The 13,696-nt window shown below is 39.4% G+C and overlaps 1 protein-coding gene across 3 annotated transcripts in view; it reads left to right on the top strand.

The window, feature by feature from the left end:
- LRP2 (LDL receptor related protein 2) overlaps positions 1–10,353 on the top strand; it is a 177,741-nt gene extending 167,388 nt beyond the window's left edge. For all 3 annotated transcript variants that reach the window (XM_074967509.1, XM_074967507.1, XM_074967508.1), the window contains exons 75-79: positions 688–817; positions 3,118–3,228; positions 3,889–3,996; positions 7,364–7,435; positions 8,820–10,353. In XM_074967509.1, the coding sequence (XP_074823610.1) occupies positions 688–817; positions 3,118–3,228; positions 3,889–3,996; positions 7,364–7,435; positions 8,820–8,981 (583 nt within the window). In that variant the 3' untranslated portion in view covers positions 8,982–10,353. The remainder of the gene's footprint in view (positions 1–687; positions 818–3,117; positions 3,229–3,888; positions 3,997–7,363; positions 7,436–8,819) is intronic.
- Positions 10,354–13,696: the final 3,343 nt, after the last annotated feature.

Raw genomic sequence — 13,696 nt, 5'->3', positions numbered from 1 at the left:
GTTAAGGCCTCTGTTTTAGTTGCTGAAGGTCCTGGTTTTGACCACTGCTAATATCTTCATGTGTAAGGCCACAGTTCATATTACTTAGAACTTATACTCTTCCTCTCACCCAATTTCTAACATTGCTCATACAATTGCAAGCCTAAATTGCACCTGCATGTGCAAATTAGGCATTTACATGAAAATACCCATGAGGAACCTAAATGGTTATTTGTATGCATAGACAACTAATATATACACACAATTCCTGAAATGTTATCCTCCAGTTTGATATACAATTATAATGACATTTTTGTGTATGCTTTGGGCTTTTGCCCTGTGGAAATCTGGCCCTAAGGTTTTAATAAGAATTATACTATTGAATAGTAAAATGTTTTAAAAAGACAATGAATTTATGAATTTGTCAGGAAAACAAAATTGAAAATAAGACTAACCAAATTGTAGTCAGCATACCTTTATTTTTTTAATGACTCAGTATATCTTGTATATAACTAAACCCTGAGGTTCTTACTCCTTATTCGGCCAGAACTGCCATTGTATTCAATGAGAGGTTCGCTGAAGTGAAGAGTAAGTAAGCCTTCTGGAGTTGGCCTATAGAGAGAATGTTTCAAGTTTCCTAGCAACAATCACACAGAACATTTGATTTAAAAGGTTACTGTCCAAATAATTGATTTTTTATTTTTGAAGCTTAAGCAGTCTTGTAAAGTCCACTGAAAATGGCAATGGGGTGACCTTCCGATCTGGAGCGGATGTGAGTATGGACATCAGTGTGTCTGGCTTCGGAGCTGATTCTACTATAGACAGAGCAATGCAGATGGTATGGCTCAATTCCAAAATCATCTTTAACATTTTCCCTTGTTTTGTAACTGTTTTCTGTGTCACATGGAAGAATTTTATACAGAAAGACAATGAGGTGATAAATGCGCTATAAACAAAGAAGTGAATATTGAATTAGGTTATTCTAAAGAAGTGAAAGCAAAGACTGTTCTTTGAGATAATATACTTTTCTCAAGATTTATGTGGTAGAAATTAAATTAATCACTCTGGAAATACTTCAGCATATCATCAGGGAATGAATGGGCACTTTAGTCCTTTAATTCTACAGATATTACTAGATCTCCCTGCAAAGGTCTTTGTGTACTCAGGCATCTCGTGGAACAAGTCAAAATGTGCAAGTTACAAGGGTTCCCGCTTCCCGCCCCCCAGTAATATTATACATAACTGAGACTTCAGACATAATATTCAGAACCAGTCACAGGAAAAATGACTTTCTGCATCGGATTGTAAACTTGTGAAATTCACTGCTGCTGGAAGTCTGTGCAAATCCTGGATGTTTCTATCAGTTTTTGGACATATCAGATTTTATCCAGGCTGATGTATCGCCGTGTCTGAGAAATAGCACTGTTTTTCGAGTCTTACATGATAAAACTATGAATTGCTCCCTGCGGGCCCCTCCACCAGCATGCAGAATCTTGGGCGGGCTCACTTCCTGCCACTGCTTCCCAGCTCCCTTCGGCTCCCTGTTGCAGATGTACCTTCCTTCAGGGGTTCCCTGTCTGCTAGCTATCCCACTCAGCTCCCTAACTCCAACCAGGCTTCTCTCATTGAGTGAGAGCCAGAGATTTGCTCTCATTCCTAGTCAGGCCCTAACTGAGCCAGGTTCAATTCATTTAACTTCTCCTTCCAGGTTTGACACTCACTGCAGGTGTAGCGGAAGTGAGGCTGATTGTGCCCACAGGCTCTCATTTACCTGCAGGCCCAGTGTGGGGTTGGTACACTCCAACACAGAGTACAACTAGCTGCTGTTAGCTGCTGACGTAGTCACTCTGTCACGTGAATGCAGGTTAGAACCACTCAAGTACTGCAAGTCCTCCGGTGCTTTCCCACAATCCCCCCATGTGCCCAGAAAGGACAGACAAGCTCTCTCACAATTCACTGGGAAAGAACTCATAAAGCAGTTCAGCTTACTGTTGCAGAAAAAAACACACATAAGCGAGCTCAGTGCCAGTGTGGACACAGCAGTTCGACTGTTATTTCAGTGTGGCCACTCTCCCTGGAGGCAGCTAATGCAAGTGCCAACACCCTGAGTTAAATTTGAAGTGAAGACATAGCCAGATAGTGTTGTGGCTAGCTAAATCTGAAACAGAAAGTCACGTATCAAGATGCTGCAAGACTTTGAAACCATTCAGACTAGATCCTCTGTATCACTGTTGTCACTTGAGAATTCTCCAGTGCAGGGGAAATCCTCAGGTGCTTGAGAGTTGCCATAGTGATTGCTGCCCCACCCTCGCCCTCCTGGCTGCTGGCAAGGAATTGTGACCTGGAGGGAAAAGGGGCGTGTCAGGGCAAACCTATCCCCCAGCCATACTTGGCAAACCAGAGCAATTTCTTGGGGTCATCGGTAGCCAGTGTCCTTTAGAGAGGCCTTCATGTTGCTCTAATCTGCCCCAAGGGACTAGCCCAGAGCTCAGTCCGCCAAACACTAAACGCTGTTTCTGGCAGCATCTTTATACATCTACCCAGAGCACCGCAGCCACTGCTCAGGTCTGGCACAGTATGTGTGAAGTAGCTTATATTATGCTCTGCAGGAATGGTGTATTTCTGACATAATTTATAGGTTTTTAAATGAGCAGATGAACTTGTGTTTCTTCTGCCGAAAAATATAGCAATCTCCCAAATGGGGTAATGTGAATTGATCCCATTCTTTAGTATTTCAGATACGAATGATTAATTTATATGTCACGTTGAAGCCTCTATAGTGAAACACCTGTTTTGGGATTATGCTTCTTTTGACATTTCCTTGCTCCTGAAGGCTAGATTTGTGGAAGCCATCCTTCCTCTTTGTAACACATTTTGAGGAAATTATTGAAATGTTTCTTTTTTGCCTAGCTATGAAATGGACTATGAGCCATTATTATGTGTTCAGGCTTTGAATGGGATGTACTCGGTGATCTGATAGACAATTAAGTCGAGTGGAATAATGCATGGTAAAGTTACACATTGAGTTTCATATATAACTTTACAAAAATAAAAATGTATTTCTCCCTGAGCTAACGGATTAGATTACAAAGTGCTGGCTATGTTATATGTATATTATACTGTGGGGTTTTTTCATAGAATGAAAACTTTGCTGTGGAGTCGGGGAAGCAGCCAATCACGTTTGAAAATCCAATGTATACAACTAGAGAAGGTGGAGCCAGTGTAGTGAATGTAGCTCAGCCGACATGTGTAAGAAAGAAATTGAGTGTTGCTTTTCTTCTTTCCTTCTTCTTACGTCCTTGTTCCTCTTCTATGCACTGGATCTTTCTTTCTCCAATTTCTTTTTTCATTATTATATCAGTCTTTGTCTGTGGGTCGTAACTTTTTCTCATCATTACTAGGAACTGTATAAATCATCCAACAGATTTTTTTTTGCCCCATATCCCTAAATGGCCCCCTCAAGGATTGAGCTCACAACCCTGGGTTTAGCAGGCCAATGCTCAAACCACTGAGCTATCCCCTCCCCCCCATCTTATTAATTTAAAATTCTCAATTTTACTATCAAATGGCTTGGTTCTAAGTATTTTCTGAATTTTAACAAATGTATTTGTTGTGTCCAGAGATTTCATTATTTTTTATACTGAACGGTCCCAAAAATCTGTTTAAACTGTATGGTCAGCTGTGCCGGGGATCTGACTGCTTTACAGAAAACTGTGTTTATTTTTAGGGCCAAGGTTGGAAGAGAAAACTAACATGTCTCATGTATGAAACTTTGAGAGATTCAGATCATTTCTCTTTATCCCTCCCCTATAGCTTTGTGTTGGCCTTGACAGAGCTTTCAGTTTAAATGGTTATATTGGATTGTTCCAGGGCTTTATCTTTACCCTTTTAAATTATTTTTATGAACAGGTAACAGCATCGAATAGTGAGGAAAATGAGAACTTTGAAAATCCTGTCTACTCTGCTGCAATATCTGCTAGTGCACAGCAACCTCCTGTAAGCACAGAAACAACACAGGTAACACAATGGTGCTTTTAAAAAATTTAGAACAGCGCTAATTCATTGCTGTATTGTTCTTAGTCTTTGAAAACCCTTCAGTGCTGCAAACTCAGAGCACTGTTTTATTTGTGGTCAGTGTTAGGATAACTGAACTCTCACACCTAACGCAGGAAAGATGTGCAAGATAATTTTCACTTTGCGTAAAATAATGACCTGGAGTGAAATTGACACATCTCATTGCACAAAGTCCAACTAATCAGGCTTTGTATGACAGTAACAAGGCTGCAGTTCATCCCCTCTGCTGTTGCTATTCTAGCTGCAAGTTCTTCTTCATCTCCAGTACAAGGATTTTGTCAAAGCATCTCTGCAAGAGTTCTCTTCCCTTGTCCAACTCAAGTATCCACTTCATGTTAGTCTATTTACAGTCTGTGCAGAGTTTGGCTTCTCATGAAGTGCAGAGATCATGCTATGCAACTGCTCCACTCAGGCACAGTTCCAACACAGCACTGCCACAGGGATTAAATGTTGACTTAGGGTATGTCTACACTGCAGTTATAAAGCTGCAGCTGGCTCATGCCAGCTGACTCAGGCTCATGGGGCTTAAGGGGTTGCTTAATTGTGGTGTAGATGTTTGGGCTCAGGCTTCAGCCTGAGCTCTGGGACCCTCTAATGGCTCTAGGTCCTAGAGTCCAGGTTCCAGCCTAATTGTGAATGTCTACACCCCAATCAAACAGCCCCTTAGCCCGAATTAGCTGGCATGGGCCAGCTGTGTGTTTTTAATTAGGCACCCGATCTACCCACAAAGTTGCACCAGTGTAACTAAAGATATGGTGGGGCACTGATTTAGTTAAACCAATATGACTCTGTGTGTGGACACTCTTACATACCTTTAAATCTGGTTTACAGCCATTTAGACAAGCCTTTAAAGAGGAGTTGAGGGCATTTGGCACCTCACAGAAAGTATTTGTACCTCAAGGGATATGGCCCATAATCCTTTTTGCTATTCTTCCCTGTCTCTGCAGCACAGATGTCAACACTTCTGAATACTGAGTATGCTTGACAGTTGTAGCAACCAGCTGCTAAAATTTGTCAAGTTTTATTTCCTGCTAAGACTGTTTCAGCCCCAGATGGCTTCACAGGGTTCTCTCTGTTTCTCTCCAGCACTGGCTATGCTTGTGACATTGACAGTGCATTTGAATGGCAGCATTTATACCTCTGCAGTGAAGAGCATACCAGTGTTTCCATGAGAACCCTCTCTTTTCAGGGCCTTCTCTCAGCATGAAAGTTGCAATGTGAGAAGGGAGATCCTCAGCTGGTGTAAATTGCCATAGCTCTGTTGACAATAGTGGAACTATGACAGCTTACACCAGCTGAGGATCTGCTCCCTCCCACTCACAAGATAAGTGATATTTTTTAACAAACATTCATACATTCAACAATTAAAAAACAAATCCCTACTGAAATACATCTGCATAAAAATGTTCAATTTTTCATAGACAGTAACACTACACTTTGATCTAAAATAACTGAAATCTGATTCATTGTAATGAAAATGTAAGAGGTCTATCATGTGTGTAGTTTAATCATGTTTTTATATTCTACTTATAACCATGGCAACATTAAACATTGCAATTTCATGCATCAGCTGCATACAGAACGGTTGTTTTGAGTATTGTTGAGTATTTTCAGTGTTGGACATCAAAGAATCTTCTCACCTAGCTTAGTCAAGTGATTCCTGGAAGTCATATTATTATTTCTGAGAATACATATAAGCAAAGGCTATCCTACTCTTCAGCTCATCTCTCACATAAATTACCAGTTGAGGTTCACTATGAATTTCAGTGGGCATGCGCCAGAGAATATTTTGCTGGCTGCACGCCCGTTGCTAACAAAATGATAACAAAGTGCATACTATTGAAGTTTTCTTGAGGGGCAGAGGAGGTCCGTTAAGGCAGTCAGGATAGGGTTTTGCTTGTGGTGGAAGCAAAGTCCCAGGCTTATCTGGTGAGTGGACTGAAAGGCTGAGTGTTTAGCTTAGGTGCTAAGTTATCCTGCCCATTGAGTTGACAGCATGTGTGTGTAAATGCTGATGCTGCAGAATGATAGAGCATCCCTGGAACTTCTCTGGAAACTGAGGCTAAGAGAAATCTATTGAATTACTTTCGTTAGTGATGTGGCTCTTGTTCACAGGTCAGCATTCTTGTAGGGCCTGATTCTACAATTTGCTCCTTTTGGATGGACCCCAGTTTCCAGGCAGAGCTCACAGGGATTTGTATTCCTGTATATACTTGAGTGTTGCTCAGTCGTTACAGTAATTTCTCATTTTATAATTTCACACCTGGTTTTTCTTTTCCATTTGATTTGTGTAGAGTCCATATGTAGTGTTACTCTCTATAAATAAATGTTGTCATTTTATCTGCTGTCGTCTTACCTTGTGGATACTGCTTTAGTTAAAATAACAATAATCGGTGTATTAGATCGGAAACTGGACAGGAACTCAAGAGAACTGGGTTCTATTCTGAGCTCTGCTACTGACTTGCCTGACCTCTGTTTCCCCTCCTTCCCTTTTTCTGTCTTGTGTACTTCAAATATGAGCTCTTTGAGGCCGGGGCTATCTCTTTCCATCTGTTTGTAAAGTGCCTAGAACAGTGGAGCCCTGATTCCAGTTGGAGCCTTTAGCTACTACTGTATTACAAATAAGCAAATAATGCTAACAACAAAAGGGGGGTGAAAGGGAAATAGTCTAAGATGAGTTCATTTGGATGACATTATTGAGTATTAAAAGGTAGATTTAGGGAGATGACTGTTAGCCCATACGGTGACTTAAACAAGAATTAAGTGGGTGGTAGTGAAAACCTAGTTTATTTTCCCTGTACTGAAAAGATCCACTGAATTGCCTTCTGAGGCTGGTTGACTGGTGAAGAATTAGAGGCTGTGTCAGGAATAATAATATAACTGGCCATTTTAGGAACAATTTGTGGGTTCCATCTGATATGTTTTTTTCTGATGAGCCTTCAGAAAACCCCGAACAAACAATGTCTATACTCTCTGAAGGAGAAATTACATTTTTAGAGACTTTAACTGTGTTGTTACATTTTTCATTTCTTCCTTTGCAGATGGGTTGTCATTTTAACAATTGTCAAAGCACTTAGAATCTGTGATAGGCTTTAAAAAAAATTACATCAAAAGAGCTTAATTAAAAAAAACATTAAATAAAATGGGGATGGGTTGAACGTTTCCTGAATACAATCACTTACGGATAGAACCAATAGGAAATGCTATTGAAAACCCTCCCTCACTGGTATTATCATTTTGCAAATGAAAGGGGAGAAAACTGTTCTGCTAAAGAGTTCATTAGTAAAGTTCTATTATTTTTATCTTTCAGGAAACAAAGTGGAGTTTCTTCAAAAGAAAACTGAAACTAAGTACTAATTTTGAAAATCCAATCTATGCAGAGGTAACTCTTAATTGTATCACTCTCATTCTCAGCCTGCACTTTTCACCTAGCTCACAAGCGGGGCTGGTTCTGATGATGTGGGAAGCATGAATTAATGTTGGTTTTTATAGTATAAAGATTATGGATAAGAGTCTGGGCTGCACTGTAAGAGGCACAGCACATGCAGCACGGGGAGAAGGGGCTGGGGTGGATTTAAAGCCACAGTTACACCCTCCCAACCTTAGGCTGTTCCTGGGGCTGAAGAGGCTGCTGGCATAAGTCCCCAGGGCTATCTAAGGCTATGTCTACACTATGCACCTTTTAGCGACACAGCTGTGCCATGCCGCTAAAAGGTGCGCAGTGTAGCCGCTCTTTGTTGACAGGAGAGAGCTCTCCTACCAACAAAATAAATCCATCCCCAACGAGAGGCAGTAGCTTTCTCCTGCCGACATAGGGCTGTCTGCACTGGCGCTTTTCATCAATAAAACTTTTGTCATTAGGAGTGTGTGTGTTTTTTCACACCCCTGAATGACAAAAGTTTTACTAACAAAAGTGTAGTGTAGACAAAGACTAAGTTACAGTAGCCCCCTGGTGCTGCCCTATGAGCCACATCACTGCCCAAAATCTCTGAAGTGCTGCAAGCTGTGGCCCTGCTCTGAGCTCTCCCCTCTATCCTCAAACCCACCCGTGGCATGCTTGTGAGGGGGTTCTTGTAAGGCAGACTTACCGTGGTTTTCTACAGTGCCTGCCTCAGGGGAATTCTCCCATGGCTGGACACTGGCGCTTAGGACCCTTTTACCTAGCACAAAGGGGCCAGATCAAGAGTCTCACACTGTGGGTAAAATTTTCAAATGCTCCGGAGTGACTTAGGAGCCTAAGTCCCGAATTAGGCATGTAGGAGTTTGTGTCATTGAAAGTAACTTCTCCGCAGTCACTTTGGAAAATGTGACTTAGGTGCCAAGACATGTAGGTGCTTTTGAAAATTTTACCCTATTTGTCCCATACTGTATGAGATGTGAGTGGGAATTTGTAAAGCAAAGGACCCAGCCCGGCAAACACTACTGAGATAATGCTTACTTCATAAGTAGTGCCAGTTACCTCAATAATTATCTAGAGTAGTGAGTGTGTATGGACATATAAAATTACTCATTGTTAAACACCACGGGTGGTAGTAATTGTTGGCAGGATTAGCCCTGACTAGTTTAGTGATTTATTGTTTTCTCAGCTTTGCCTGCTGAGGTGAAGCCCGTGTTTAAATAATAATATATGGGCGGGAGGTCAGAGGGGCTGAGTATCCACCTACTTCATTGACTTCAACAGGAGCTAGGAATGCTTAGCAATTCTGAAATCAAACCTACAGTGAACGGTTCATGTTAAACCATGGGTTTTATGGTGATTGTTTCAGATGGAGAAGGAACAAGAAGGGGACACTGAAAATGCCTCTCTCCCCTCTCCTTCACAGCCTCCTAAGATTACTCTCAAGAGAGACCCACCTTTAGCTTATACAGCAACAGAGGATACATTTAAAGACACCGCCAATCTTGTTAAAGAGGACTCTGTTGTATAACTAGTTAATCTGTAAGAGAATAGTTAGACATACCCATTTGCATGTAGATTTTTTATAAACAGAAGGAAAAAGGTTCACATTCAAATGCTTTATGAAAAATATATACGCCGTTTAGCCAATAGCTGAAGACGTCTTTTGAAGCTATGCCTTGTTGTTCTGATAAATGCCAACTGCTATTTTTATGAACAGTTATCATGGTGTACTATATGTATATCTTTGCACTGAAGCTGTCTGAAAGTAATGTTATAAATATATTGTACATTTGTAAATTTTTGAAAGATTATCTTGTTTGTTGATGTACCTAAAGAAATCTGTTCTGAATCGGTTGTTGCATCTTTAGGGATAAATCCATTATATAAATGATCTAACTAAAAAAAAATCAAGGTAAATATAGAGGTTTACTGATTTACAGAAACTTTTAGAGCATATATTTATAACAGCACCTTCTTAAACTTGTACTGGTGCGTTGTGCATCTCTACTACCCATTTAATATACTACTGTATATAAAAATGGGTCTCTCTGTCCTCTCTCTCTGTATATCTCATATTAAACAAAAGATGGAAAATTCAGTACAGCGTATTTTGGCTGAATAGCTACCTACACAGAATGTTGTTCTTGCAATATTTTGTCTGGTTGAAATCAAATAATTCCTCCCAAGATCCATAAGACATGTATTTTCCCTCTAGGTTCCAATTAAAAAATCCCATTAACAGCATACATAGGAAGATTTGATATATTTAAATTTTAGTACCAGGCAGTAATTTCATACTTAATTTAATGAGATTTTCTCCTGATCATCAATGGAATAACTCTGTTCTTGGCTGGAGTCTCTGGAAGTCGTTTGTAGTGTTAAATGAAGTAGCTAGCAAAGTACAAAAGATGCTGGTTAATTTAAAAATGAACCAGCTTTTTTCATGTGAAAAATTTAATTTGTATTGACTATTTATTTCCTGAGGTGGACATTAATAGAAAGGGAAACAGTTTCTACTGATGCAATATTTGTAGGTCATCCGGTTATTTCCATAATGTTCTATCAGAATATACTGTACATGTTACTAGCTTTTCCATTAATTAGCCAGTTTAGTTTCCATAACATGAACTGGTTAAGGAAAGTCTAAGCACCACTGCAGGAACGTATACTCTATTACGTTGTTTAGCATTCCTGGCTAGTTACTCATATAACTGCAGGTTCCTAAATTTATAATCAATGAGACTTCCGCTGTTTGATTGTTTTATGCCTGAGTTCTCAAAATATATGCTATCCCTATTTAGAATGCTTGTTGTAATGACTTTGAAGTGTATTTTGATTAGAAAAGATAACTGGAAAATGATGCTGCTGAATAAATCTAATAAATGTGTTATTTTATCATATTCTTAATCCACAAATTATTGAGTCTAATGCACCATACAAATCTGTCATAATCTGGATTTTTCAGTACAGTCTGAAAAAAAGCAGTGCTTTAGAGAACACTAATAAAAGTACTTAGTACTTTCCAAACATTTGAGCCTAGTTACACACTGAGGGGTAAATCAGAACTCTACTGAAGTCAGTTATACCTTGGTAAGCATGAGATGAAAATCATTCCCATTTAACATATTAATACTCACAATATTCCTGTAAAGTAGGAAACTATTATTCACAGTTACAGATTGTGAAACAGGCAAAGAGACTGACTGGTTGGAAGCCATAGAAGGAGTCGATGTCAATACTGGGATTAGAGGTGAAAAGTTTCTGGTCTCCAGGCCTATGCTCTGGCTGTACAGCTCTCCAATCCCAGTAAATCACAGAAGGCCAAACTTCAGCTTGTACGTTCCAACATGCATATCATACTAGTAATTGTAGACCTCCCTGGACAAAATACATGCAAGTTAATGCCTACGCTATCATGCTGCTAACACTATTGTTAATATCCTTCATGAGTTCCTATCCAGTAGTCTCTGTTCTGATGAGGATGAATGCCTGTCACTGTGTTGGTCAACGTAGGTGTATTAGAGTAATAGGATACTTCAAATCCACATGCACCAAACTGGGATCTTAGACCAACACATGTGTTTGCTATTGCTGTGCTAAACTTCACTTGTTAAATACATTGGAAGCCTCCAGTTCAGGCAAATGTTTGCGAGGGTCAAGGTTTGTCTCCCTGCATCCTTATGCTGTGTCTTACTTCTTGAACCAAGTGTTTGCCTAATATTCCTGTTCTTGTGGGAGTGCTAGCCAAATACCTGGCCCAAGAATCACGATATGACCTTTTACCTGGATGTCTTTTTGGTGTCTGTGTGCCAAGGGAAAATAGAGCTGGCTGCACCTGCTTTATTCCTCCTCCAACTGGAATAATATTATTGGTGTTGCTGGCACAGCTTTTGTGTTGATTTTGAAAGGCAGCTTACTCAAAGGTTTTGCTTTGGAGAAACACATCCACTTTTGTTCAAGCCAAACCCTCTGTTTTAATCTGTACCCATTGATTCATGAAACCCATGCGGGTGTGATCTTATTGTGGGAACTGATTTTAATGATGGTGCAGATTTGCACGTAAGCGTGATTCAGAAGATGTACTCCATTCATGCATTAGTTGCTTGCAATTTTAACTTCGTGAGTAAGTGCATCGCACCCCAAAAGTTGGCTTGGAATGTTGTAAATCATTTCATTTTTACAACTCTTCTATGATATATTTTATTCACAGTTTAAAGAATAATGCAATATCCTACAATACATAAGAATTGTTACATCCTGGAAAAGTTATGAACAGTGCCTTTTGCACAAAAGTTGTATAATAAATTGCATTTTACAAATGAACCTGTGTAAACATGTACAGTATATCTCTTATTCTGTAAAATCAGGGGCCATATTGGCGGTTGGTATATATTGGCGTAACTCCATTGACTTCAACTAAGCTACACCAGTTAATACTAGCGAGGATCTGGCTTCAGACTGGTAAACCTTTTCAAGTACATAGTTCTGTTATAATCTCTCTGCTCAGTATTTTGGAACTACCAAAGAAGGGACTACTTCAAAGAGGATCTTTCCAAGCTGTTACACTGAGCTCAGTATGTGGTGGAATAGGACATAGGGAGTGTAGTTAGTGCTTTATGAATATTCAGGCAGTTACAGACCTGAGTAAAACAAATAATGGGTTGGTAACTCCGTTTTACCCCAGTGCTTTACTTTAAGGTGTTCCTAGTATAATCTGGGGAACTTTACAAAGGAAGGTGTTTTTTAAAAAGTGGCTTCTTTTTTTGAAGGAAAGACCCACAAAGATCTTATACTTGAATTTTTAGAGAGAGAAGATATTAAGGCCTACGTTTCCCAAATCTGGCCTCCCTTTGCACCCATAAAAAATGCAGGTGTCAATTTTGCAAATTATACCCACAAACATAAAGCTTCAGCCATACTGAAAATCTACTGCTAAAACTCATGTTCACTTTAAATATATAACTGTTTTTTCCACAAGATTTGTAAGTTGTCAGACACAAATGAAATGTACTCTCTTCGGGGCTGTACTGTTTACGTAGTGTATATGTTTGCTAATGCTTAAAAAAACCCTTTCTTTTTCTGGCAGAGGGACCCCCAGGCACCAGTTTGGGCTTCCTCTCCTCTCCCGTAAAATGTATAGCAAAGGCTTCTCCTCCCTTCCATGAGTCACTGAATGGAGAGTAGCTATGGTACTCAGTCCAGCAGAGGCTTTAAGGCTTTTCTTCACAGCTTTATTCTCTGATTTCCTTCGCTTTACGATCCCTATCCCTTGTTGCCTTTCTGAACACTAGATTGATGTTTGAAAGATGGTCTGTTTTCTATGAGCTTTCAATCTCTCTTTGTAATCTGCCAGTGTTAGGGCGATAAATGACATTAGTTTCTCTCAGATGGAGGATCTTTCAGGCCATCGGACCAGACAGGGAAAAATATTTATCAATGTGTGTTTATCGTCAAATGAGGTAAAATGAATTTGCTTTCTCTGAAGACATTTGGTAGAGCGTAGAATCTGACTTGCTATGATATTTTTGTAAACTTAATTGACCTGGATATCAATCATTAATCAGCAACTCAAAACTCTAGTAAACAAAACCTTTACCCTATCAGTTTTCAAACCACCATGCACACCATCATGTCAGCTACTGACCAGCGGTTTATCAGGGAAAAAACCTATAGTGCACTTAGCATTATAATATCAAGAGGCATTATAACCTCAAGTAGTATTTTACTATGCTTAGTGCATTGCATATAGTAATATTAATCGACGACAGCATAAACAAAATGATCTGCTTCACATCAGACATTAGCATGGGGTGAAATGTAAAACCCCCTGGGATCCCTCAGGATAAAAGGCATCATATATGTATGTATTCTTTTTCAGATAAAACCACACTAAAATTAGGAATCAGGGTAATGTATAAATATTGTGGTAATGGATAACAATTGTCTTTGATTGCTTGTCACTTATATTACATATTGTTGAAATAACCTGTGTATTATCTCCACTATAGTAGCTGCCTATTGAATGGTAAATAAGCACATAGATGTAGTTGAGCACTGGAACTAACATTTTGTGGATATTTTTCAAACGCTAGGGGTTTACTTTGATTTGATCAAGTTTAAGCCTTTAGGTTCACAGCTTTGTTAAATTCAGTGGCATGATTCAGTCAAATACCCATATTCAACATGAATAGATGTATCAGTTCTTGAGTAAATGTGTTCTTAAGGAACATGTATATTCTACCC

The sequence above is a fragment of the Natator depressus genome, chromosome 11, assembly GCF_965152275.1.
Source record: "Natator depressus isolate rNatDep1 chromosome 11, rNatDep2.hap1, whole genome shotgun sequence".
Lineage (NCBI taxonomy): Eukaryota > Metazoa > Chordata > Testudines > Cheloniidae > Natator > Natator depressus.
The sequence above is the reverse complement of the archived record's forward strand: the minus strand, read 5'-3'. Positions and strand labels throughout refer to the sequence as shown.